Source organism: Caenorhabditis remanei, chromosome IV (genome assembly GCF_010183535.1).
Source record: "Caenorhabditis remanei strain PX506 chromosome IV, whole genome shotgun sequence".
In the NCBI taxonomy this organism is placed as follows: Eukaryota; Metazoa; Nematoda; class Chromadorea; order Rhabditida; family Rhabditidae; genus Caenorhabditis; species Caenorhabditis remanei.
In genome coordinates this window covers 900,083-927,249 of record NC_071331.1, presented here as the reverse complement: position 1 = coordinate 927,249, position 27,167 = coordinate 900,083, and the positions used below count along the sequence as shown (strand labels likewise).

General features: G+C 39.9%; 6 protein-coding genes across 6 annotated transcripts; 2 read left to right on the top strand and 4 right to left on the bottom strand.

Moving 5' to 3' along the window:
- Nucleotides 1-445: 445 nt before the first annotated feature.
- GCK72_012155 (uncharacterized protein) lies at nt 446-6,353 on the top strand (the record flags this gene model as incomplete). The annotated part of the gene is made up of 6 exons (XM_053728878.1): nt 446-629; nt 2,051-2,487; nt 3,615-3,842; nt 4,442-4,523; nt 5,081-5,496; nt 6,189-6,353. The coding sequence occupies 6 exons, from the start codon at nt 446-448 to the stop codon at nt 6,351-6,353; spliced, it is 1,512 nt and encodes a 503-aa protein (XP_053583650.1).
- Nucleotides 6,354-6,785: 432 nt separating this feature from the next.
- On the top strand, nt 6,786-21,189 carry GCK72_012153 (uncharacterized protein; the record flags this gene model as incomplete). The annotated part of the gene is made up of 15 exons (XM_053728876.1): nt 6,786-6,818; nt 6,862-6,923; nt 6,975-7,058; nt 7,111-7,166; nt 8,175-8,461; nt 9,048-9,148; nt 10,996-11,333; nt 12,187-12,548; nt 13,835-14,212; nt 14,970-15,593; nt 16,352-16,657; nt 18,701-19,131; nt 19,996-20,135; nt 20,191-20,462; nt 21,016-21,189. 15 exons carry the CDS (start codon nt 6,786-6,788, stop codon nt 21,187-21,189), a joined length of 3,648 nt encoding a protein of 1,215 aa, XP_053583648.1.
- On the bottom strand, nt 10,927-11,247 carry GCK72_012154 (uncharacterized protein; the record flags this gene model as incomplete). The annotated part of the gene is made up of 1 exon (XM_053728877.1): nt 10,927-11,247. The coding sequence occupies one exon, from the start codon at nt 11,245-11,247 to the stop codon at nt 10,927-10,929; it is 321 nt and encodes a 106-aa protein (XP_053583649.1).
- Nucleotides 21,031-22,264, bottom strand: GCK72_012152 (uncharacterized protein; the record flags this gene model as incomplete). Its single annotated transcript, XM_053728875.1, has 2 exons — nt 21,031-21,165; nt 22,064-22,264. 2 exons carry the CDS (start codon nt 22,262-22,264, stop codon nt 21,031-21,033), a joined length of 336 nt encoding a protein of 111 aa, XP_053583647.1.
- Nucleotides 22,265-25,185: 2,921 nt separating this feature from the next.
- On the bottom strand, nt 25,186-25,637 carry GCK72_012151 (uncharacterized protein; the record flags this gene model as incomplete). The annotated part of the gene is made up of 2 exons (XM_003105357.2): nt 25,186-25,355; nt 25,592-25,637. 2 exons carry the CDS (start codon nt 25,635-25,637, stop codon nt 25,186-25,188), a joined length of 216 nt encoding a protein of 71 aa, XP_003105405.1.
- A 477-nt stretch (nt 25,638-26,114) lies between these two features.
- On the bottom strand, nt 26,115-26,832 carry GCK72_012150 (uncharacterized protein; the record flags this gene model as incomplete). The annotated part of the gene is made up of 3 exons (XM_003105343.2): nt 26,115-26,277; nt 26,326-26,740; nt 26,790-26,832. The coding sequence occupies 3 exons, from the start codon at nt 26,830-26,832 to the stop codon at nt 26,115-26,117; spliced, it is 621 nt and encodes a 206-aa protein (XP_003105391.2).
- Between the last annotated feature and the right edge of the window lie 335 nt (nt 26,833-27,167).

The following is a 27,167-nucleotide window of genomic DNA, read 5'->3' as shown; positions in this document are numbered from 1 at the left end:
CAAAAAGTCACATTTTCAACTCAAAATTGACATTTTTTGCCCTAAAAAATACGTTTTTATCCCAAAAAATCGAATTTTTTCGACCAAAAATCATATTTTCAGCCAAAAAAAAAATGCAATTTCAACCCAAAAATCTTGTTGTAATCTTTAAAAATACATGTTTTGCTCAAAAAATCACATTTTCATCCTAAAAATTCACATTTTTAGCCCAAAAATTCAGATTTTCAGTCCAAAAAGTCGCAATTTAATCCCTAAAAATTGACATTTTCAGCCCAAAAATTCAGATTTTAATCGTAAAAATCACTTTTTTTGGGTATTTCGGGTTTAAAAAAACTTTTTTGTATGATTTTTAGCCTTAAAATCAAGTTTTCCAGCAATTTCAATCTGAAATTTTCAGCTGCTCTCCCTATCGATTCCCCGTCGTCTAATCCTAACGGGAACTCCAATGCAAAACGATTTTGACGAATTCTATTCTCTTCTGAATTTCGTCCGTCCAGACGACTTCCCATCTCTCCAAGAATTCAAGAAAATGTGTTCCGACAATCCGTTGGAATTGAATGAACTCATCGATGAGTGTATGATACGCAGAACGGCTGCAGATGTCAATTTGAGTCATTTACCCGAAAAACGTACGTTTTTCTGTGGAAAAAAGCGGAAAAGGCGCGCCAGATATACTGAAAAACTGGTTTTTGAGTGAAAAAAGATTCAGAGAACGCGTCCGAGGCGCCCCAGACAGGTTTCTGACGATTGGAAAAAGCGGAAAAGGCGCGCCAGACAGTCTTAAAACTGATTTCTGGCGTGTCTTGGACGCGTTTTGGTCCAAATTTTCAGTCGAAGTAGTCAAAATCTATACGAAAACAGGTGATGACCGAACTTTTGCGAATTCTAGGCCACCAAAAGATACAGTGTCCTAGAAAACGCCGCCAAGGCGCGCCAGACAGTCTTAAAAACTGGTTTTTGAGGGAAAAAGGTTCAGAGAACGCGTCCGAGGCGCGCCAGACAGATTTCTGACGTTCAGAAAACCACGTCAAAGGTGCGCCAGTCGGTTAGTAAAATGAGCAAATTTTTACAGATTTTTGGCTGGAAAATGTCAATTTTTAAATCAGATCTGAAAATGCGGAAAAGGCGCGCCAGCCAGTCTCAAAACTGGTTCCTGGCGTGCCTTGAACGCGTTTTGATACCCCACACTGCAAATTTACAGTGAAAATAGCCAGAAACAGATGATGGCCTAACTTTTGCAGATTCTAGGCCACCAATGGATACAGTATCATAGAAAATGCGGAAAACGCGCTCCAGCCAACATTTCTCAAATTTTCATCCAGAAAATCGATTTTTGGAGTGAAACAGTGGAGAAAACGCGGAAAAGGCGCGCCAGACTGTCTTAAAAACTGGTTTTTGAGGAAAAAAAAGGCTCAAAAACGCGTCCGAGGCACGCCAGGCAGATTTCTGACTATTGCAGAAAGACGTCAAAGGTGCGCCAGCCGGTGGATTTTCCGACATCGCAACTTTGCACGCCTTTTCATGTCAAAATACCTACCTGGCGCGCCTCAGGCGCGTTTTTCTAAACATTTTTACCGTTTTTTCCAATCGAAAACCCTATTTTTTGAAATAAGTCAGAAATCTCTCTGGCGCACTTTAGACGCGTTTTCTTTTCAAAAATCCACATTTTCTCGCCAGTCTGGCGCACCATTGGTGCCTTTTCAAGTAAAAAACACCTATCTGGCGCGCCTCAGACGCGTTTTTTCCAAATTTTTCGGGTAATTTTCTGTTGAAAACACCAGTTTCAAGCCAATCTCTGGCGCACCTTTTGCGCCTTTTCAAATAAAGAAAACTATCTGGTGCGCCTCAGACGCGTTTTTCTGCATTTTTCTGAACATTTTCACTTCGAGCGATCATTTCCCGCTCAAAAATCCATAGTCTGGCGCGCCCTGGACGCGTTTTCTGAACCCTCAAAAACCACATTTTCCAGTATATCTGGCGCAACTTTGACGCGTTTTCTCTCATTTAAAAAAAAAATCCATCAAATTCCCTCATTTTCTTTTCTTTTCAGACGAATACATTCTATTCTGTGCTGCATCTGAAATCCAGAAGACGATTCACTCAGAAATCTGTGATTACATGACGGGAGACGCCCTCTCTCTAATCTTTTTCGCCCGTCAATTGGCGAATCATCCGAAACTTTTACTCGATTATTTACGTGAAAAGAATCAGAATCAGATTCAGAATCAGAAGAATCAGAAGACGTCTTCTATGAAACAATTCCAAAAACACGCCGCCTTGCTCCTCGCATTCGACGGAGAGAACATGCCGAGGGGCGGAGTCAGCGAATCGGGAAAGTTGTCGACACTTGTGAATATGTTGAAATGTTTCCGAATGATTGGAGAGTGTACTGTAATTGTATCGAATTTCATTGAAACTTTGGATATGATTGAAGGACTCTGCGAGTTTTTAGAATTTAAAGTGTTCCGATTGGATGGAAAGACACAGGTGAGAGGGAGATGAAAAATTCGGGTGGAAATTAGCTGAAAATGGCTGAAAATGAGCTAAAAATTGCCAAAAAATGAACTTAAAATGGCTGGAAATTGATGAAAATGGACTAAAAATGGCTTAAAATGTCTTTGACTGAAAGTTTTTTAGTTAAAATTTGCTGGAAAACACGATTTTGATGCTTAAAATGATCCGAAATTTGCTTTTTGAACCCGGAAAACCCAAAAACTGAAGTTTTTTACTCGTTTTTAGATGATCTCATTTTCAGATGATTACGGTAGTCTGGTGCGCCTTTGACGCGTTTTGTCACAGAGTAATGGCTGAAAATAGCAAAAATCGTCCAGAAAAATTAGAGAATTTGTGCTCAAAAACACTGAAAACTGACTGAAAATATCATTTTCAGATGATCCCAGAAGTCTGGCGCGCCTATGACGCGTAGATAAAGAAAATGCGAATTTACAACTCAAATTCACTGAAAATCATGAATTTGGGAAGCTTTTTAGAAAAAATGGCTAAAATGTGACTGAAAATCTGATTTTAACACAAAAACGTCAGACTGGCGCGCCTTTTACGCGTTTTTTCTAATGAAAATCGGAATCGAAAAATTCAGCTGAAAATGTGATTTCTGAATGAAAACAGCTAAAAATTCCGACTTTTCTGGTGTAGGACCCGGAAAATTTTATGTAAAAAAAAAATTTTTTTTTTTGAGAATGACTCCAAAACCGTTTAAAAATATCAGGTTTTGGCATACTTGCAAAATATCGGCCCGGCCCGGGTCGGTAGAGAAAGTTGCCGGCCCGGCCCGGCCCGGTCGGCCCGGAGTCAAAAAATGAGCACAACTTTTTCACAAAATTTTTCGAAATTTTTTGAAATTTTCATCAAAAATCGTCAAAAATCCTATGTAAACTTGAGTTTTATCGATATGTAAAAACATAGTCGAAAATTCGACTTTTTTGCGAAAAAATCAAAAAAATTTCAAAAAAATTCAAATTTTCAAATTTTTGTACTGTGACCCGGCCCGGCCCGTTGCAAGTATCGGTTTTGGCTGAAAATTCTATAAAAAAATGAGAATTTTTAGAAAAATCAAGAAAATCTTATATTTTTTGTCTGAAATTCTGAATCTCCAGGTACAAGACCGTCAGAGACTGGTCCGTCACTTCAACGACAATCGTGACGCATCGAATGTGTTTTTGTTGAGTACAAAGGCTGGCGGTGTCGGATTGAATCTAATCGGAGCATCTCGTCTGATTCTTTATGATTCTGATTGGAATCCGGCGAATGATCAACAGGCGATGGCAAGGATTTGGAGAGATGGACAAGTTAGGCCATGTCATATTTATCGATTGATTACTACGGTACGGTTTTAGTTTCAAAACGTCCGTGGTTTTAACTCGAGACAGTTCCAGAACGACCCAGTTTCAAAACGAGCGCCACAAAATCATGAAAGTTCTGGAATGTCCCAGATCTAACTCGTGACAGTTCTAGATTGTCCCAGTTTTGAAACGTCCGTGGTTTTAACTCGGGACAGTTCCAGAACGTCTTGGTTTTAAACTGGTGACTTGAACTCAGTTCCAAGACGTCCCGGTTCTAAAACGTCCCAGTTTCAAAACGGGCGGTTATAACTCGTTATAGTTCCGGAACTTCTTCGCTCTAACTCGTGACAGTTTCAAAATCTGAAAGTTCTGAAACGGGCAGTTTTAACTGGAGACAGTTCCAGAACGTTTTGGTTTCAATCTGGCCTGTCCGAGTTCCAAGGTGTCCCAGTTCTAACTCGAGACAGTTTTGGAACGTCCCGGTTTTAAAACGACCACCTCGAACTCACTTTCAGTTCCGAGATGACCCGGTTCTAAAACGTCTTGGTTCTATAACGTCCTAGTTTCGAAACGTCCCTGGTTCTAACTCGTGATAACAGTTTCAAAACGTCCTTCCAAGTATATTTCCATCTATTTTTCAGGGAACAATCGAGGAGAAAATGCTACAAAGACAAATCAAAAAGACCGGATTGGGATGTGTTATCGATGCGATTGAAGTCGGAGGTGAGAATATCTGGAAAATGACCGACTGGCGCACCTTGGACGCCTTTGTCTAGGTCAAAAACTGATTAATAATGCCGAATTTTCCGCTATTTTTCATCCAGAAGCCCCGATTTTTGTGTCCAGTGTCTGGCGCGCCTTGGACGCGTTTTCTGTGTCAAACCCCCGATTTTTCACTGCCTGGCGCGCCTTGGACGCGTTTTCTCGGTGAAAAACTGTCTAAAAATGCTATTTTCCATGCAAAAACCCCATTTTTCTATGTGTCTGGCGCACCTTTGACGCATTTTTTCGAGAAATTCCGCTACGACCCGCGTCAAACGTGCGCCTGATATTCATCATTTTTGTTGAATCTGGCGCACCTTTGACGCATTTTTTAAAAGATAAATTCCACCAAATACCGCGTCAACGGTGCGCCAGAAGATCAATGATTGCATTTCGATGAGTTTGGTGCGCCTTGGACGCGTTTTCTAGGTCAAAAACTAAGGAAAATGACGAATTTTCTGCTATTTTTCCAGTGACTGGCGCGCCTTGGACGCGTTTTTCAACCCAAATTTTTCCAGAATCAGTGTCAACATTCACGGATGACGAGCTCAAAGACATTTTCACGTTTTCCGGCGACGCGACGGAATGCAATACGCATGATTTGTGTGGTTGCGGATGCGATGGAACCGGAATGTTCGAAACGGAAATGTTCGACGACGACGGAGAAGAAGAGGATTCAGAAGACGTGACAGAAGACGTGACAGACGACGTCAAGGATTCAGAATCTCCGGAAAAAAAGAAGAAAAGAAACTGGGATAGTGATAGTGACGATGAGGAAGAAGTAGACGATGAAGAGTTGGAGGCTGACGTCACGATTCAGAAGACTCCAGATGACGATGAAGTCGTCGAGGATAGTCAGGAGCCGAAAATTTCAGAAAAAATTCCAGAAAAACCAGAAGAAATCGCTGAAAAAGAGCCGAAAAAGGCGGCAGAGGTACGGAAAACGCGTCTAAGGTGCGCCAGACTCAACAAAAATCAGTCTTTGATGATGTCTGGCGCACCTTTGACGCGATTTTTTGGTGGAAAAACTATAAAAAAAAGAGTCTAAGGCGCGCCAGACTCTGCAAGTTGAAGATCTGGCGCACCTTTCACGCGTTTTTTAAAGGAAATTCTCAAAAAAGAGCGTCAAAGGCGCGCCAGACTCATCAAACTTGGTGATCTGGCGCACCTTTGGCGCGGTTTTTTGAATGAAGTTTTCAAAAAAAAAGAGAGTCAAAGGTGCGCCAGACGCAACAAAATGGTTTCTGGCGCACCTTTGACGCGGTTTTTTGGTGGAACTTTCAAAAAAGTGCGTCTAAGGCGCGCCAGATTCAACAAAATGCAATAATTGACTATCTGGCGCGCCTTTGACGTGTTTTTGGCATAATTTCTCGGAAGAAGAACGTCAAAGGTGCGCCAGGCTTATCAAAATGCGCCTGGCGCACCTTTGACGCAGTTTTTGGTGGAAATATTTTTTAAAAGAGCGTCAAAGGTGCGCCAGACTTAGAAAAATTAGTCAAAATGCTGTGATCTGGTGCACCTTTGACGTGGTTTTTTTGTGAAAATTCTCGAAAGGAGCGTCAAAGGCGCGCCAGGATCATCAAAATGCGTCTGGCGCACCTTCGACGCGTTTTCCCTTGATTTCAGCCGCCACGAACGATCGCCTCTCTCGCCGAACTCTCCAGGTGGCGTCATTTTTCGCCACGTCATCCGGACACGTGGCATCATTTCATGACGAATGCAGGATTGTCTCAAGTGGATCAGGAGGACGTCGAGTTGACATTTGCATTCTATCAGGAATCTAAATATTGATTTTTCCCGTTTTATCGAATCTCATGTGCTATTTTTCTATTTTTTTTTGTTTAAAAATCGGTTTTTTTTGTGTTTTTTAAGTCTGAAAATGAAATCTCGATTATTTGTCTGTAATTCACTTAAAATGTATGAATAAATATCGTAAAAATCCTCCAAAAATCGCAAAATAAACATTTCTAAAATTCAAATATTCGCGTTTCCCTCCAAAATTCCCCCCTCCTGCGTTTCCTCTTCCACGGCCACCTCTTCCACCGTAAATCCGATCAAGACGAGAGAGTACGCAAAACGAAGAGACGCCAGACATTTCAACACCTTTATTTACCCAATAAAACTGTCATTTTCCACCCGATTTTCTTCGTTTTTTTTCGTAATTTTTGCATAAAATCAATACTTTCAGACCGCCCATCTTCGAAAATTAATGCAGCCTCGAGAATGGCAAGCACGCCAGGCTCGCGCAGGCAGCAGGTGAAATTCTCTATTTTTTCTATTTTTATTCAAAAAATTCCAGGAAAACACACCGTTATCCGCTGAAAAACCTGAAAAACCACCATTAAATCGAGATTCTAGCGTGTAAGTTACCTAAAAATCGAAAAAAAATTTTTTTGAAATTTTTTTTTTCAGAATCCAACAAGTCTCCCAATTCATCGGTATTGCTAATGGAGATGGAGAGGTTAACGAGGAGAAAGCGAAATGGGATAAAAAACGGTTTTTATCGATTAAAAATGAATAATTTCACAAAAAAAATTTTTTTTTGCAGATTTCGACGAATTGCTCACAATTATAGTTTGAATGAGAATGAAGTGCAGAAATTCGGTAAGAAATCGATATTTTCGTGAGGAATTGAGTGAAAAATAAAGTTCGGCGAGTGATTTTAGTCTAGAAACGGGAAATTTTGGAGAAAAATAATTTTTTTTGGAATTTATTCTTTGAAATTTCATTTTTTGCTCTAAATCTTTTTTGTTAAAAAATACCCATAAAATGGCTAAAAAAACTAATTTTTTCGGTGAAAAAAGCCGAAAAATATGATTTTCCCACTTAAAATCACATTATTTCAGTATTTCAAACCCAAAAAATTGAAAAATTCACAAATTTTCCATTTTTTCAGTCAGAAATGGAGAACTTTTCAAAAATGTCAAAAATTCTCGATTTCTGTCAGTTTTCGATGTTAAATGAGCTGAAAAACACGATTTTAATGCTGAAAATCGCATTTTGTTGGTGTTTTGAACCAAAAAATCGAAAAATTTACAAAATTTCCACTTTTCCGGACAAGAACCGGAAGTATTTCAAAAAATGTCAAAATTACCTACTTTCCGGTGTTTTTGACGTAAAAATAGTTGAAAACACGATTTTTATGATAAAAATTCTTGTTTTTCTATATTTTGAATCCAAAAACTCAGAAAAATTCATGAATTTTCCTTCTTTCCCACCGAAAATCCGAATTTTCCATCAAAAAAACAAATAAATTCCCGGATTTCCTAGTCTCAAATCTCTCTATCAATGAGTCTGGCGTGCCTTCGGTCGTCTTTCCTCAGAAAATTTCCAGTTTTTCCTGTAAAAATGCTCCGTTACCATAAGAATCTGGCGTGCCTTTGGGCGCGCTTTTAGATAATTTCAAAGCTTGAAACGGCGGCTGGCGTGTCGTTAGGCGCGATTTCCCGAAAACCAAAACTCTTTCTGATATCAAAACTTTAAAAACATCAAAATCAATGAGTCTGGCGTGCCTTTGGCGCGCGCTTTTTCTGAAAAATTTACAAATTTTTATGATAATCTGGCGTGCCTTTGTCGCTTTTATTCCAAAATAAAAATCTTTCAAATTTCCAGTCCGAAACCGTTCGATTACCCATGCTCCATCCATCGAATCCTCCACTTTCCTCCTCTCTCAACCAGGAGGCCCCGCCCCTTCAGGCCCCGCCCCCTCAGGCTCCGCCCAACCGACACCATCATCATTGGAAGACGTTGAACGTGGAATAGTACAGTATCCCGGGCGAGTTTCCATCAGATCTCCAATTTCCGGTCCGACGCCTTCTCTTCCAACTAATTATGAATCGACGTCGACAAGTTTTGAAGGTGGACAAAGACACAGAGCTGATAGCTTCTCACAGACGGCTGTAAGTAGGTAGTGACTGGCTGGCGTGACGTTTGGCGCGTTTTTGTTTTGAGAAAATCGGTGAAAATTGGTGATAATATGCGTTTTTATCCCAATTTTCAAGCGAAAAATGCCAGAAATTCTAGTGATGAGGCTGGCGTGACGTTCGGCGCGTTTTCATTTCCAATTTTCAACCAAAAAATGCCCTAAAATTGAACACTATGATGCTGGCGTGACGTTCGGCGCTTTTTTATTTAATTTGCTGAAATTGGCGAAAAAACGAGTTTTTTGCCAATTTTCGATCGGAAAATGCTCTAAAAATTAACAGTGATGAGGCTGGCGTGACGTTCGACGCGTTTTTTTCGAAAAAATTCGTTAAAATTTATGAAAAATTTACGATTTTATCCCACTTTTCAATAGAAAAAAGTTGGAGAGGCTGGCGTATCTTTTGGCGCGTTTTTGAGAAAAGGCTAAAAACATCGAAAAACCTTCCAAAATGTGTCATTTTCGGCCGAAAAACTTGATTTTCATCATAAAATTTCAGTCAAAAACGCCAAAAATCTGTTTTTTTTTTCTGAAATTTCCAAAAAAAAAATATCAATTTTCAGGACCTGTCTCAATCCCAATCTCGTCTCTCCAAAACGTCACAAAAACAACGTGAATCCGTACCGTCGGCAGTGATTAACTCCGTATCGAATTTCATCAAAAAGTGAGTTTTCAGGGTATTTAGGCTCCGCCCACTTTCTAGGCCACGCCCACTTTTCTGGATCTTCTTGAAGAATTGACTCAGAAATTGCAAATTTGAGTTGAAAAACGCGTCTAAGGTGCCCCAGTCGATTCAAAATTACGTCAATTATAAAATCTGAGAAGATGAAGAAATGAGCTCCGCCCATTTTTCTAAACCACGCCCACTTTTGTTAATCTCCCTGGAAATTTAATCAAAAAGCGAAAATTTGAGTAAAAAACGCGTCTAAGGTGCGCCCAGTGTGAATTTCCGGAACGTTCCGGTAAATATTTACCGAAATTTACCGGTAAATTTACCGGTAAACTACCGGTAAATTTCGGTAAATATTTACCGGTAATTTACCGGTAAATTTTTACCGAAAATATTTACCGAAACGGCTATTTACCGGTAAATTTCCGTAAAAAGTCAATAGTTCTGAATTTATGGCTCCGGGACATTTCGAAACCAGACATTTCGAAACCGGTAAAACGCGTATAAATTTTACTCTAGAATAGAGGTAATATTATGGTTCCGAGGGTCCGGGGTTCGACGCCGGGCCTGGCAAAACTTTTTTGCATTCCGTTTTTTGCCTTTTGGTACGAATCTAACAATCAGGGTTCGATCCCCACTGGTGGCAAAACTTTTTTGTTTTTTGTTTTTAGCCTTTTGGTACCAATCTGAAGACCAATGTTCGATCCCCACTGCAGATAAAATATTTTTGCTTTTTATTTTTCGTGTTTTGGTATTAGTCTACGGTCGAGGGATCGACTCCGGATGTTGGCAAAAATTTTTTTAATTGATTTTTTTATCTTAACAAAAAACGGACATCTCAAAAATAAGAAACATATCACGATGAAACCGTTAACTCATGTTTTCTTTAAATCAGGCGTTTTTAGATGCCGGTTTTTTGTTAAGATAAAAAAAATAAAATTTTGAAAATTTTTATCTGCAGTGGGGATCGAACATTGGTCTTCAGATTGGTACCAAAAGGCTAAAAACAAAAAACAAAAAAGTTTTGCCACCAGTGGGGATCGAACCCTGATTGTTAGATTCGTACCAAAAGGCAAAAAACGGAATGCAAAAAAGTTTTGCCAGGCCCGGCGTCGAACCCCGGACCCTCGGAACCATAATATTACCTCTATTCTAGAGTAAAATTTATACGCGTGTTACCGGTTTCGAAATGTCCGGTTTCGAAATGTCTGGTTTCGAAATGTCTGGTTTCGAAATGTCCCGGAGCCGAATTTATCTCTATTTGAAAAACAACGATGCTCCAATAAGGCTCCGCGCCTTGTTTAATTTACCGAAAATTTACCGGTAATTACCGGTAAATTCGGTAAATACCGGTAAATTACCGGTAAATTTTCGGTAAAAATTTACCGGTAATATACCGGTAATTTACCGAAAAGGGCATTTACCGATAATTACTTATCGGTAAGCACACACTGGGTGCGCCAGAATAATGAGAAACTTCTGATTTATAAAAACTGAAAAAAAGAAGAAATAGACTCCGCCCCTTTTCTAGGACACGCCTATTTTTTTTAAACCGGTTATCCTTCAGATTTCGATCAGGTTTCAAAAATTTTCGATTTTTTTCGCATAAACTCCGCCCATTTCCTTGAGTTAAAAAAAAGCGTCTAAGGTGCTCCAGACTGTTGAAAAAAAAGAAGAATAAGGCTCCGCCCCTTTTCTAAGTCACGCCCCTTTTTTAAGCCACGCTTCTTTTTGAAAAAAAACCAAATTTTCTTCAGATTTTAAACCTAATTTCAAAATTTTTCGATTTTCTTATATAAACTCCGCCCATTTCCTTCTAAGCCACGCCCACTTTTTTTCAGAGGCTCATTCATCAACAAAAAACGACTGAAACTGCAATCATCGTTCGCCTCAAAATGCTCATTCGACATCGACGTCGTCTCTCCAATCGCCGAAATGACTCCAGAATCCGTGACGCCGTCATCAGAATCCCTAACGACGTCACCAGCTGGAATCATATTCAAAACTGGTGAATCCATTGAAATGAAGACGTTAGGGGGCGGAGCCTCGGCGAAAATTCTGAAAAAAGGATCGCCGCCGCAGGAGGAGATCATAACGAGTGGAATACCCGAGGAGACGTCGTTTGAAGTGGAAATTGAGGAAATGGGAGATATTGATGAGGCTCAGGGTGGAGAAATGGGTAAGCGCTACGATTTGGGAAAATTTCAGCCAGAAAGCTCCGCCCATTTTTAGGCCACGCCCATTTTTGGAAGCGTGTTTTAAAATGGTTTAAAATGTCTGAAAATCATGAAAATCAATCTCAGAATAGCTTTAAAAGCACCCTAGAAGATAGAGAAAGTTCTGAAACATTTTCTGTGAAATTCTGGATTAATAGACTCCGCCCACTTTTAAGCCACGCCCACTTTTCTGAAACTGTCTAAAGAATTATCCTGAACTGATGAAAATGTGTCCAGAAACGCGTCAAAGACACCCTGAGAGATAGAGAAAGCTCTGAAATATTTGAATCCAAAATTTGGAAAAATAAGCTCCACCCATTTTTTAGCCACGCCCATTTTTCCATGTCATACTGAAAATGTCTAGTTTTCTGACATTTTAGAAGCAAAATTGTTCTGAAAACGCGTCAAAAGCGCCCCAGTAGGTAGAGAACTTTAAAAATTTTCATTCTTAAAAAAACTAAAGTGTAGGCTCCGCCCACTTTTAGGCCACGCCCACTTTTCTGTAATTCTCTTAGAATTGCTTAAATCTTCGGAATTTCAGATCGAATTTGCTTCAGAAAACGCCGTAGGAAGATAGAGAATCACCAAATGTATAGCAACTGACAAAACTAGAAAATAGGCTCCGCCCACTTGCTAGGCCACGCCCATTTTCCAAGTTCTTCTGAAAATGGCTAGTTTTCTCTCGTTTTGCAACAAATTGAGTTCTGGAAACGCGTCAAAAGTGCGCCAGATCTCCAAAACAATAAAAATCATTCTGAAAAATATTAAATTAGACTCCGCCCACTTTTCCCAATCCAATCTTTCCCAAAGCTTCAGATCCATCAGCAATGTCTCGAATGACAGCAAAAGTTCGAAAAAAATCATCAGTCCGTGCGCCGCCACTGGCCCGTTTCACCGAAGAAACTCATCATTTGACAGAGAGTAAATCAGCTCCGCCCCCTTTACTCCAAAGATTCAAAACGATGAATCCACCGGAAAGACCGTGTGATCTACAAGAAGGAACACGTCCAATTATTCATCCGTCTGCGTCTCTTCCGTCAAGAGTCTCTAAAATGAGCAAAAAGTCGTCGAGACAAGAGGACGAAGTGTTGGAAATGTTGGCAGAGGAATCGGAACAGAAGGATATTGAGGATGGCAGAAGGATTACTGTATCAAGTGTCAGACCTAGCAGAAGAAGGGTACGATATCTGGAAATTCAAAAAAATCTGAAAATTTGGTGTAAAATGGCTGAAAATCCGGTGAAAATCACCCGAATATGGCTGAAATCAGCTGAAAACCCCGATTTTCGACCATTTTTCCCAGAAAAATCAGCCAAAGGACCATTGGTGGCCTAGAAATTGCTGAAACTCGGTCATCTTTGAAAAATCTGAAAATTTGGTGTAAAATGGCTGAAAATCCGGTGAAAATCACCCGAAAATGGCTGAAAATCGTCGGTTTTCATCCAAAAACAGCCAATTTCAGCTTGCGACGTTGCCTGGCGTGTCGTTGACGCGTTTTTGAGATTCCGGGTCTCTTTACCCTTGTTTTATCAAATTTCTGTTAATTTTTAGTCAATTTTTTGAAAGTAACTGGAAATCAATTTTAAAATAGATTTCCAGCTATTTTTCTCAAAAAACCGCGCCAAAGGCACGCCAGAATTTCCAATTTTTAATCAGGTGTTAGACCTAGCAGGAGAAGGGTACAATATCTGGAAATTTTCAAAAAATCTGAAAATTTGATGTTAAATGATCGAAAATCCAATGAAAATGACCCAAAACTGGCTGAAATCAGCTGAAAACCGCGCCAAAGACACGCCAGATGGCCTAATTGACGAAATTACGAGAAAAATGACTCAACGCGTCACAGGCGCGCCAGACAAGGCTAAATTGGTTGAAAAGCGACAATTTTCAGTCATTTTTTAGCAATTTTTAACAAAAACGCGTCAACGACACACCAACTATCGTCTCAGGTTGAGATTGGCATTTTGCGAGTAAAAAAACGCGTCACAGGCGCGCCCGATTCAGAAAATATCAATTTTGGTTGGAAAAGATTATTTTTCGAAATGTTTTTGACTTAAAATGAGTATTTCTCTCAAAAAAACGCGTCAAAGGTGCGCCAGACTCAGAAATTCTGGGTTTCGTCGTCGTTTTTAGGCTAAACAGCAGTTTGAGTCTGGCGCACCTTTTTCGCTTTTTCAAGAAAAAAATTATATTTAAAAAAATACAAAAATCGCCCATTTTCCCGTTTAATCTCGAAAAATCACAAAAACGAGTCCAAGGTGCGCCAGTAATTTCAATTTTCAGCCACATTTTCCCCTATTTTAAGACTGATATCAGTTTTTAAAGTCTGGCGCTCCACTGACGCGTTCTTAGAATTCTGGCGTGCCGTTGACGCGTTTTACCAATTTTTTTCCAAAAATTATGACACTTTCTCTCAAAATTCTCGATTTTTCACTCAAAATTCCCAAAAATTTCCAAATTTTCAGCCCGCCCATCTTCCCATCCAACGTAGTATCTCTCTCGTCGATGAGGTCTTCTTCGACACGCCCCCTTTGAATCTCCGCCCAATTCCATCAGAATTACAAGGACCCGCCGGTATGCTTCCACCAGAAGTCGACGCCTATCATCCGGATATCGCTCAGTCTCCGCCCACTTCTGCTGCTCTCCCCGCCCACTCGAGATTGAGTCCGTATCCTTTCGAAACGGCAAAGATTACTGTAGTACCGGAAGTTTCTGGATACCCACAAGCCGCTTATATCAGTTATATTGATGTTGGTGACAGTACTATCAATATGCCACGGGCGACGGCTTTAGGCGGTCCAGTGGGTCCGGTGGCCAGTCGGAGACCCGATAGAGTTTTTATGGTAAGTGCGCTCCATTGAGAATCTCGAAAATTTCAAAAAATCCGATGAAAACCGCGTCAAATGCACCCCAGATGGTCAAAATCCGAGTTTAACGAAATCTGGGGCACCTTTGACGCGTTTTTCCATCTGGGAATGGAAAACGCGTCCCAGGCGCCCCAGCTTCCGTCCAGTTCAGATTTTGACCAGCTGGGGCACCTTCGACGCGCTTTTCCGTCTGGGAGTTGAAAACGCGTCCCAGGCGCCCCAGCTTCCGTTATCCTCGGAATTTCGAACAATTGGGGCACTTTTGACGCGTTTTTTCAGCTGAAAGTTGAAATAACGCGTCCCGGGCGCCCCAGTTTCCGCACTTTCTCGAAAATTGAGCCGGCTGAGGTATCTTTGAAGCGTTTTTCCGATTGAGATTCAAAGAAATGCGTCAAAGGTACCCCAGCCACCTGTCACTTCTAATTTTGACCGGCTGAGGTGCCTTTGGCGCGTTTTTCCGATCTGACAGTTGAAAACGTGGCCAAGGTGCCCCAGATTCTGTTCGTCTCGGATTTCGACCCGCTGGGGCACCGTTGACGCGTTTTTTCCAGTCGAAATAGAAAGAAACGCGTCCCGGGCGCCCCACCTAAGCGATTTTTCTCAAAGTTTAGAGTGTTTGAACCCGAAAAATTCTTTTTTCGAAAAACGCGTCAACGGCACGCCAGTTTTTAAATTGTTTCGCTGAAAATTGTGAAAAGTGCTATTTTTGGCTCAAATTTTTCCATTTTTCCAGGAAGAAGCCTCCACCTCCTCCGCTCACCGTCACCAACTAATCCGTCAACACACCGCGGTCGTCGATCCATCAGAAGACGTGGGATTCCGTGAATGGCGTCAGAGACATGAGCGAAAAAACGTGGAAACGCAGCGATTCGCTCAAAAAATCGCCGATTCAAAGCATCAGAAGCGACAACGTGGCATCGGAGTTTTCGGGAAATTTTTCAATCGATCGTATAAGGATAATTTGGCGGCAGATTTGAAAAAGTTGTTGGCCGACGGTGATGACGAGAGACCGTGGTTTACCTATTGGATCACCACAATTCAAGCGGCTGTCTGTATTTTAAGCATCATTTTATATGGATTCGGACCGTTGGGTGTCTATATGACACCGCTTAAAGAAGACGTCATGGACGTTACACTGTCGAATCGACGTGTTTCTTATATGGAACAAGATAATTTATGGTTCGGACCCCACTACGCTGATCTCATTCGTCTCGGCGCCGTCTACTCGCCTTGTATGCGACGAGAATTCGGATTGTGGCAGGCGATTGAGGAGGAGAGGCAGATTGAGAATCAGACGGGATGTTGTATTGCAAATGATCATACTGGGTGTTATCAGAGTAGTCAGCTTATGTGTCCGGTTCGTGTTCTACCGAAAAAAATCCCATAAAAGCGGATTTTTTCGAGAAAAATCGAAAAAAATTGGTCGAAAATAGCCGAAACTCTGTCAAAATCCCAAAAACCATTGTTTAAAGCCGCGAAAACTGTTTTCGTGGCGAGACCCCACCTGCAAAATCCACCTATGCGCCTTTAAATTCACTGTACCCTCCGAGACTCAAATGACAACTTTTGGCTATGCGCCTTTAATGTAGATTTACGAGGGGTACTGTAATTAATTTTTTTTTTCGTTTTTAGAGTTTTTTTCAGCGAATTTTGTCTTCGTTTTGGTTTAAATCATTCCTAGCAGCCAGTTTTTGAAGTTCTATGCCAAATTATCTGAAGAAATCACAAAAAAACTGGTGAAATCTCGTTTTTCACTATTTGCCAAGTTATGACTACTTTTTTGCTGTTTTCCATAATTTTTCTTGAAGTTTCTTCAATTTTTTTCTGGTTTTTCCAGTTTTTTCTTATAATATTAAGTGAAAATCACGGAGAAGCAGACCAAACTCAAGTTTTGAACAATAAGTTGTCGCAACCGTTTTTCGTGGCGAGACCCGAACAACAACTTTTGACTATGCGCCTTTAATGTAGATGTACGAGGTGTACTGTAATCAATTTTTGACTTGGTTTTTGCCTATTTTTACTCGATTTCCGCTTAGTTTTCACCAAATTTTCGTGATTTTTCGACAAAACTTTAAATTTAGAATGAGAAAAATCAAATATAATAAATATTTTCAGCGCAACGTGGCTCGTTGGGTCCGTTGGGACAAACCGGATCCCCTAGCCGCCAAACGGAATTTCCTCTCTCAAAAATCAAAATCCGACACTGATTTGCTGCGTGGAATATCGTCGTTGAACAACTCGTCCGCTCTGAAATTATGGAAACAACAAAGGAAATCAGGGGCTGTGTGTGGACAAGACCCCTCGTATTGTGATCTACCGTCGTCAGTGGCTCCACACGAGTGGCCGGATGACATCACTCAATGGCCGATTTGTGAAAAGAAGCATGAGGGGGCGGGGCTTCCTGAACATGTCACTTGTGAGGTAAGAAAAGCGGATAAAAATCAGTTTTTTGTAAAAAATTGAAAGAAAATCTTTATTTTCCAGCCAAAAATTCCAATTTTCGCGTTGATTCTCAAAAATACAAAATCGCGTCTTCGGCGCACCAGACACCCCCAATTTCTTTAAAATCTGACTTTTCGCGAGCCAAAAATCGCTAAAATAGTCAAATTTTGCGTTAAACACGTCAAACGCGCCCCAGCTTGTCGAATTTGTTCAAATTAAACTTTTCCGGGTGAAAAATCGCAAAAATAATCAAATTTTGCTTCAAAAACGCGCCTAAGTCACCCCAACCACTACTCTATTCCAAAATCCTGAAAAATTTCGGGTTTCGCCTCAGGCAACTCAATATCAATCTAATTAGACGCGGCATCAGTTAGATTAGCTTGAATGTTGGCATGATTAGATTAATGCCGCGTCTAATTAGATTGATGAGCAATCTTGTGTAACTTGTAATAACATTTGAAAATTCTTTAGGTAAAAAAGAAATAGTAAATTTATTCAAATTAAAAACAAGAGTTTTTACAATCGAAATGTACAAAAAATATAGAAAATAATACAGAAAATAGAAATTAGAAACTAGTCAAAAATCCATTGCAATGGAAGTGGAAAAAGTCATAGTTGTTCTCTGCCCCGCTGCTGTCCATTGTCGTCCGGACGTCCACTCAGCGAATTTTGCTGTAAAATGAACGAAATTACCAAAAACTGTTTGATTTCGGAACTCACAAAAGACTCTTTTTCGAAGCTTGTGTAGAGAGCGCTGATGTTGAAGAAGTACACGATTATACCTGAACAATGAACTATTATGCACGGCTAATTGAAAGCGAAACAATTTGATTACCAAAGAATTTATTCATGATTTCATCGCAATGTTGCCTTTTCTTCCAAACCAAATTGAAGTTGTGGAAGAGTGAAGACTGCAGTTGAAGACTTGATGAGCCATAGAAACCGAAAAATACAATTTTTAATAATTGAAAATCGTGAAAAAGTCGATAAAACCGCAAACGAAATTAGTTCGCAACGATTTCAGACTTTCGAGACAAAAATAGAGAATTAAAACTTAGAAAAAAAAACATTAAAATAAAAATTGAAAGAAATTTTGCGCGTTTTGTACTGACTTATTCTTGGATCCTTGGCGCGAACGAAGTGTGCGCAAGCAAAATCCACTAATCTAATGAGATTGAGATTAGATTGATGCGGTTGTAGGATTAGACTGATATTGAGTTGCCTGAGGCTCTAAAAACGCGCCTTAGACACTCCAACGCGTCAAAGGCACCCCAGTCACTAATATTTTTCAAAATTCTGAAAAATGTCATATTTTCGCTCTAAAAACGCGCCTAAAACACCCTAGATACTCCATTTTCAAAAAAAAATCTACTTTTCTGATTGAAAAATTGCTAAAATACTCAAAATTCGCTTCAAAAACGCGCCAGAGGAACCCCAGCCACGAATGTTTTCGCAAATTCTGAAAAACAACGGTTTTTTGGTCTAAAAAGCGCCATGAAATTTTAAGAAAACGCGTCAAAGGCGCCCCAAGCGGTCTATTTCTGTAGGGTGCCCAGCTGCAGGGTACCTGGTGCGCCTGAGACGCGATTCTTCGAATTTGAATTAGAAAAACGCGCCTAAGACACCCCAGACATCCCCTTCACCAGTGGTAAATTACCGAAAACTGCATTTACCGGTAGTTGTTTACCGAATGCCTCACACTGTTCACCACCTGAATCTCGAAAACCTAATCGCGTCGATGGCGCCCCAGCCACCCCAATTTTTTAAAGATCATGACTTTTCTAGCCGAAAAATCGCTGAAATAATCAATTTTTCGCTCTAAAAACGCGTCAAAGTTGCCCCAGACAATCAATTTCCAGGCTGTTGGGTCCAGCTGGTCGAAATTCGAGATATACGGTGTCTGGTGCGCCCGAAACGCGTTTTTTTTTTTCAAATTTCAAAAAAATGTCGGCTTTTGCTCCAAAAACGCGCCAAAGACACCCCAAATTTCAAAATTTCCGAATTCCCGCTCTTTTTTTCCAGGTAACGGGCCGCCCGTGTTGCATCCAACTGCAAGGATTATGCCGTATCGCCACGAAACAATACTGTGATTTCGTGCGTGGTCACTACCACGAAAACGCCACTCTCTGTAGTCAAGTGAACTGTTTCTCGGGTGTCTGCGGAATGATTCCATTCTTTGGCGAGAATCCGAATCAATTCTATCGACTATTCACGTCGTTATTCGTTCACGCCGGCTTATTACACCTGGCACTTTCTATCGCTTTTCAATGGTATTTTATGAGAGATTTAGAGTTTCTCATCGGCTCAAAACGAATGGGAATTCTATATTTGGGTAGTGGAATTGCTGGAAATCTCGCTTCCGCTATATTTGTTCCATATAATCCGGCTGTCGGACCGTCGAGTGCTCAGTGTGGAATTTTGGCTGCCGTTATTGTTGATTGTTATCATCATAGGTAAGGAATCAACTGGAAAACGCGTCCAAGGCGCCCCAGATCGAAAAAATACGAAAAATTGCGCATTTTTACCCATTTTATCTCGAAAAATGACGCTAAAACTTTGAAAAACGCGTCCAAGGCGCGCCAGTTTTCACATAATTCAACCTGGCGCGCCTTTGACGCGTTTCTCCTAAAATATGCGGAAAACGCGCCCAAGTTGCGCCAGATCTCAATCGATTCAAAATTGGACGCTGGGGCGCCTTTTGCGCTTTTTTTTAACTAAAAATTATTAATTTCAATTTTTTTCTCGAAAAATTACATTAAAACTTTGAAAAACGCGTCCGAGGTGCGCCAGATCATTGTCAAATTTCGCGGGTCAGGCTGGCGCGCCTTTGACGCGTTTCTTTTACAGTCTGGACGAAAACGCGTCCAAGATGCCCCCTTTCGGAATTTCATTGGAAAAAAGGCAAAAAATCTCGCATTTTTCCCATTTTATCTCCAGAAAAATCACGCAAAAACTTTGAAAAACGCGTCCAAGGTGCGCCAATCTTCACAGAATTCCAGCTGGCGCGCCTTTGACGCGTTTCTCCTAGAATCTCCAAAAAATAAATCTAGGCGAAAACGCGCCCTAAGTGCGCCAGTTTCAACCAACTCGTCTGGTAGCTGGCGCGCCTTTGACGCGTTTTCTCTGAAAATCTCAATTTTACATCATTTCAGACCCAGATCTAAAATCGAATTTCAAATTTATCTGGCGCGCCTTTGACGCGTTTATCCTAGAATATGGCGAAAACACGTCCAATGCGCCCCCGTTTCAGCCAAATCGTCCTAATCTGGCGCGCCTTTGACGCGCTTTTCTCAAAAATCTCAATTGTATGATTTCAGACGCTTCCTGAAGGACTTCTCCACGGCCTTACGCGATCAAATTTTAGTCACCGTAGGCGTCTTAATTGTCGGCCTAATTCCATGGATCGATAATTGGGCTCATTTGTTCGGATCGATTTTCGGATTGCTAATTGCAATTAGTGGGTCTAACTTAATTGGTCAATTAACTTCCAATTACAATTATCCTAATTACAGTAATCTTCCCATATCTCGACTTTCCCGACGACGATCTCGATCCGTTGATCCCGCCCACCGTCGCTACCGTACCCAACACGCCACTAATGCCACGTGGATCGATGAGTACAATTATAAATACGGCGGAGACGCCGACGATGACGGCGCAGGGATACAGTCAACTGGGCAACGGATATCCGTCGCCTATCGTTCCAGAACCTGGCAATACGACTGTACAGACGGTCCAGTTGCTGTGGGGATTCGTGAGAAACAAGTTTCGGAATAAGAGAACGGTACGGGCGGTATTTTCAGGTGGAAAATGCAAAAAAAACTGAAAATTTGGTGTAAAATCGCTGAAAATCCGGAGAAAATGACGGAAATTGGCTGAAAAACGACCATTTTCAGGCATTTTTAATAAAAACGCGTCACAGGCGCGCCAGACAACGGCTGAAATTGGCTGAAAAACGACCAGCGATTTCGAACATAAACGCGTCAATGGCGCCCCAATTTCAATTTTGAATTGAAAAATATAATTTTTTGAATGTTTTTGACTCAAAAATGATGATTTTTCACGAGAAAACGCGTCAAAGGTGCGCCAGACTCGAAAATTCCGGGTTTTAGGTTGGAAAGTTGCATTTTTCGGCAAATTTTGAGATTAAAACGCGTCAAAGGTGCGCCAGAAGTCAACAAAATTGCGTTTTTTCTGTAAAAAATAGACATTTTGGTCAATTTTCAACAAAAAAAACGGGTTTTTTTGACATTTTTAGCGGAAAAAAATAGTTTTAACTGAAAATTATTATCGAAATCTGGACAAACAGACACACCGACAGACTCTTCCATTTTCAGTTCTACGTGTTGATCTCATTCATCACTCTCGCCTCTCTCTTCATCCTCCTCTCCATCGTCTTCTTCGGAAACATTCAATTCGAGTGCTCCTGGTGCATTTACTTCAACTGTGTTCCAATCATCTTCCCGTGCCATAATCAAGGCCAAAAGCTTAAGAAATGGCTCCCGATTTAGTTTTTTATGTATCATTTCTCTCCGAAAGTTATTTAATTGTACTTTAATAATGCCCACTTTAAAAAACTCAATACTTTAATTTCATTGCTCAATTTCTCTGAAATCTCTAATCTCCCAAACCAAAGCCACGTATATATGTCGATTTCTCTCCCTCCGTGTTTTTCTCTACTTTGTGATACCTTTTTTTGTTTCGAAACATCGAAAATAGTCATTGTTTTATCCGTTTGTTTATTCCAGTGCCAAATATATAAATAGATTACATCAATTTTATTCAAAAAACAGAAAATTTCGCTTTGAAAAATGCCGATTTTCATCTTTTTTCAATAAAGCAGACTCGTCCGAGAGTAGTACACGGAGAGTCCGCAATTTTGCGTGACAGTGTTTGCGTACTGATGACGTCACAATGTGCCACATTTGACGATAAATAATCAATTTGCCAGTTATTTATCTGCCTTTTGCATCTATTTTCAGCGGTTTCAGACCCTAAATTTTACCAAACTTGTTCGAGAGCTAAAAATAACTCTAAAAATACCAATTTTCCTAATTTTCAGAACATGTAGAATCAATCCCAGCTTTGTATTCATTTTTTCTCATTTTTTTTTTGGTAAAAAATACACCTAATATGGTATTTATTATGTCCCATTATTCATAACAAGAGCATATGTAGGATTGAGTGACTGGAATCATAATATGAACATGCGCGTTGAAAAAAGAGAAAAAAACTTTATTCATGAGAAAGTTTCGAAAAGATAATAAAAAATTGTTGGAAGAGAATTCGCTCATAAATGTAATCACCGGATCATTCAGTTTCACCGCGTGGATGTAATCATCGCGAATTCTCTTATCTTCTGTGCGTGTAGGACGCACTCCTAACCGTCTGGTACAGTAGACTACAAAGAGCCTCTGATCCGGAGGTGTCCTCGTTATCACGCGTGTGAACACCTCTCGTAAGAGGATCTCCGACTTCGCGAACATAGTTCGCATATCTTCTGTGCGTGTAGGACGCACTCCTAACCGCCTGGAACAGTAGACTACAAAGAGCCTCTGATCCGGAGGTGTCCTCGTTATCACGCATGCTTAAACCTCTCGTAGGAGGATCTCCGACTTGAAAAAAGCTAGAGTGCTTGTTGTATACACTCATCATGGCTTTTTTCTTCAAGTTTTCGAGAATTATTGGCGTAGGTTCTGAAAAATGCGGGTGATTATAAGAGATTTTGGAAAGATATAAGACGGATGAAAGAAAACAAAGGAGAGAGTGAAAATGAACTTGGAAAGCAGCGGATCTCAAAAAAGTAGCGAAACAAAAGTTTTGGAAAGAGCAGGATATTACAGTTTGGCAGAACATTAAAGCAAAACACAACAATACAGCTAGCGAGAATAGAACTGGAAAAAAACGGTAGAAAGCTGTCGCCGGGAGAAACAACAAAACTTTCATTAATGCATCTACCCACGAAGAAAAAGTGTACCATTTAATGCATTTTTCGAAAAATGATGGAAATCAGGGGAACCAGCGATGATAAGTCGAAACGAGAAAGTATTTTTTAAATTCCATCAAAAATTTTACAAAAAAATCGAGGAAATCTGAACGGAAAATGCTAGCTAGAAGTCCCCCTGAACATCAGATTGGAGTAACCCATGTTTCTAAATGTACAGTACTAACTATCTAATTCCTATCTATCTACCAAAGAAGGTATTAAAGCCACAGGCACTCACGGTTAGTTAACAGGACGATTCCGAAGAAAGTCCCCCTGAACATCACATTGGAGAAACCCATGTTTCTATATTATTACATGACTATCTAATTCGAGCCTAACTATTAGCAGCCCACGCCTTTTTACAACTGCGCCCCACCGCAAACGAGAGAGTATCGGCGAGAGACGCAGAGTTTTTTTCTGGCGCGAAACTGATTTTCACCATTTTTGATCTATTTTTGCATAATTTTCTCTCGGAAAATGGCAAATTTTTAATTAAAACTTGTGAAAATAGATCAAAAATGGTGAATATCTGTTTCGCGCCAGAAAAAACTCTGCGTCTCTCGCCGATACTCTCTCGTTTGCTGTGGGGCGGAGTTGTAACGAAATCGCTCTGCTAATACAAAAATTAAAATTGACAAAAAAAATAATTTTGCTGAAATCGGAGAAAAACTATTAAGAGAAAGGCGACAACTCGCAATTGACAGCGAAAATGATGAGAAACTGATTTTTCAACATTTTTAAGATCAGATGATGAAATTTAAGAGAAATTTTGGTTGGAAATAGATTAAAAAAGCAGTAAAATCAATATTTCCGGCATTTTTTTGTCAAAAACCAAGAAAAATCGATTCAAAAGGTCCGCGAAAATGGGCTACGGTAGGTAGGGATGTTAAAAATGCGTTTTACGGTAACCTTCGCCTTTTTCATTTTCGCCGACGGCGATATTTGCCGCTTCAATTTCAGGCGAAGGCGGCTTTAAAGGCGCAGGACGATATTTTGTGTTCAGTCTCGCAGCGATTGTATTGTTATTTTTTCACAAATTTGTTTCATAAAATTTGCGCAAATTTAAATCAAATTTTTTCATTCGGCAATATTTTCTTTTTATTTTAAGCTTAAAATAAATAAAAAATTTTAAAAAATTTATATTGAATTTCGCGCCGAAATGAATGACTCAACTGCGCTCCGCTGGACTGATCAAAAAAAATTCGGCTGTTTACGTCACAGTGCAAAAAACGGTCAACGAAAGGCTAGAAATAACAAAATATCGATCGGAAGGAGGGAGCATCAATAAATTCGTTTTCAAAAATGCCGAATAAGTGTCAAAATTGATATTAACACGTTGAGTCCCAGGCTACCTATGCAAACGCGCTCTGAAAAAGACATGGTCCGCAATACGTGGCGGTGAACATTAGAATCTATTTTCCTACAGAAAATTTTAGGATACGTGAAAATATTTCATTTTCCACGTAGTTTCTCGTTAGAGCGTGTTCGCATAGGTAGCCTGGGACTCAACGTGTATTAAAAACCTTACGAGAAATTAGAAAAACGGACGGTTCACTAGTAGATAAAATTGTAAAAGAAAATCACCTTTTTAAACACGATAATCACGCTAAACACTATAATTTTAGTATGTTTTTGTGCGCTTTTTATTGCAATCAAGTAAAGCGCATATTTTATTTAGAAAATTTAATTATAAATCGACAAAATCGACAAAAAACGAAAGAAATCCGACGAAAAAATCAATAAATTCAACTTGTCCGAGAGGAGTACACGAAGAGCCCGCAATTTTGCGTGATTGTGTTTGCGTACTTATGACGTCACAATGTATTATATTTGACGACATTATTAGATTTAGAGGTTTAAAAAAGAAAAAGTATTTTATTTGTGAAAATACATTCTAAAAGCATGCCATAAGGCAAAAAAAAATGATTTTCCCTTCAAATTATGAGCAAAAGTTACTGTACTCCTCTCGGACAAGTCGCAATAATTTTATTCGGGTTAACACCGTTTTTCCATTATTTTTTTAGATAATGTTGTGATAAATTCTGTGATTTTCAGGATTTTGTCATGATAAAAATGTCAAAAATCCAAAAAAAGCTTCCAACTTATAAAAACTAGTTGTTGAAATTGAAAGGAAAAACTGACTTTCTGTAAAACACGATATTTTTCACCATATTTTTGTGCGCGTTTTATTACAATCAAATAAAGCGCATATTTTATTTAGAAAATATAATTAAAAATCGACAAAATCGACAAAAAACGAAAAAAAAAATCCGTTGAAAAAATGTCCGAGAATGTCAACTTGTCCGAGAGGAATACACGGAGGGTCCGCAGTTTCGCGTAGTGGTGTTTGCGTACCAATGACGTCACAATGTATCATATTTTACGACAGAATTAGATTTTGAGGTTTTTTAAAGAAAAAAGAGAAAAAAAGTATTTTATTAATCAAAATACATTTTTTTAAAAATGCATAAGGCTTGCTTGAATTTCCAGTTTTTCAGTTCAATTCCCTTTATATCAGTTCTCAGTATGTCTCGTCGGCCTGCTCTTCCTGTGTCAATAATTCCACTTTCCGATATTGAATCACTTTTTCGAATGTCGGAAAAAGCATGACACGACGACGAAGATCCATGTTATCACGCAATTTATTAATTGAAATTAGAAGGATTTTGTCGAGTTCTTCCATGAATTGGTCTGAAAAGATTGCAAGCTTTTGGTGATGGTGGTGGCCTAGGAAACCAAATTTCGGCCATGAAAATTTAATTTTTGGAATCAGTAAGGTGAGAGCTTTCAAATGAGTATAATCATGGCCGATAATGGAAAGAAAAACCAAATCGACATTTTCGGGTTACTGCAGTTTTCGTGGTGGGACCCAAGTATACTCATTCGAAAGCTCTTGATTCAAATATATCGATTTTTACCCCACTAACCATGCGACAACCCTTTGAACTCGTCGAATTCCACCAGTAGACTCATTCTCTTCTAGTCGTGGCAAGAAATGAATTTTTTCCAGAAAAATTTTCCTAAAGATGTGGCAAAGGGAAAATAAAATATAATATGAGGGGAGGTCACGGGAAACAGGAAGAGGAGGGAAAAGCATACAGATTTTGTTGTCGGCGGTGGGAATTTGCATTCATTCTCTTGACTGTTCCTTTTTTATCGTTGTGGGATACTGAGTTTTGGTGTTTGATTCGATGGTTTGCAAAAAAAAGTGGGCAAACGCGCTCTATCGGACTTGAGAAAGAAATAAGTTGTGACTGCGGAATGCGGTTTGAGCACAGGGGTGCGAAGCTCAAGATCGCGAAAATGCGCCCCATCGCAAAGCGGTTGGCATGGTGCCAAATAAGACTTGAGTACAAATGTATTCCCGGTCTTTCTTGTTTGCGGTGGGGCGCAGTTGTAACATGAATGCGGTGGCTAATAAGAATCCCTTCATTTTATAAACCAATTCAATCAATAGAAACTCATGAAGATCACGAAAAAGAGAACGGAGCCAAGATAAGAGATTGTAGACGAAATCGATGTTTTACACAGATTCTCCCACTTCTCAGACTTTCCATTCGGGCATTTTGATCCAGGTTCTCCTTTTATTAATTTACTCATTGGCGGAACATTTCTAAACAAAAATCCAAAGTTTTCTGTTGAATTCTCATAGTTAACTTACTCGGACCCTGCAAAAATGCACAGCCCTTTTAGATTTTCTTTTTTAGGGCAAGGTTTTTCAAATAAGTGGCATGCGAGTCGAGTATGGGAAGGGTTGAGAAACCATATCTCATCTCGAACTTTTTTTTCACCAGTTTCCATTGCCAGTTTCTTCGCCTCTTCGTGTGTATATATACCTGAGGAATCAGGGCCGGTGAAGTCGAGGCGATGGAATACTTGAACACGGGAGTCTTGTTTTTCAAGTTGCAAAGCATGTTCGCATATCGGATACTTGTTTTCGAGAGAGTCGTCGTACACAATCTCATTCATATTGGCCACCGGAACTTCCTTTGCAAAGTTGTTACGGGCTCTATTGTAAAATTTAATGGCCGCTTTCTTGTCCTGTTCCGAAACATGAGCAGAATCGACAATTTGAGCTGTAAGACAATCCTATGATGGCAAATAAGGCAAAGAAAAAGATCTTACCACAGAGAATGGAGAAGACACCAAGGACTACGAGAAGCTTCATTGTGTAGAGTAGTTGAAACACTTCTTCTTGTCAAACTGACTTCCTTTTCAGATTTTCGAGCTTATATAAGGAAATGAGGAGAGATCTTATCTGTAGAAAATGTGAACCAGTTCACGGTCAAAAATGTGTTCAACGTTGAGATTGAGTTTTTTATTTGGGAACTCTCACGATGCAAACACGCTCAAATGAGTATTTAATCGACCGCATGGACAAGTCTTTGGGGATGGAATAAAAACTGATAGCATTGCTGCAAAAAACCTCGAGAAATATCATTAAATTCGAGTTGACGAACAAAATTTTCAAGCTGGTATCATCTTGGCGGAAGGTGGAAGGCG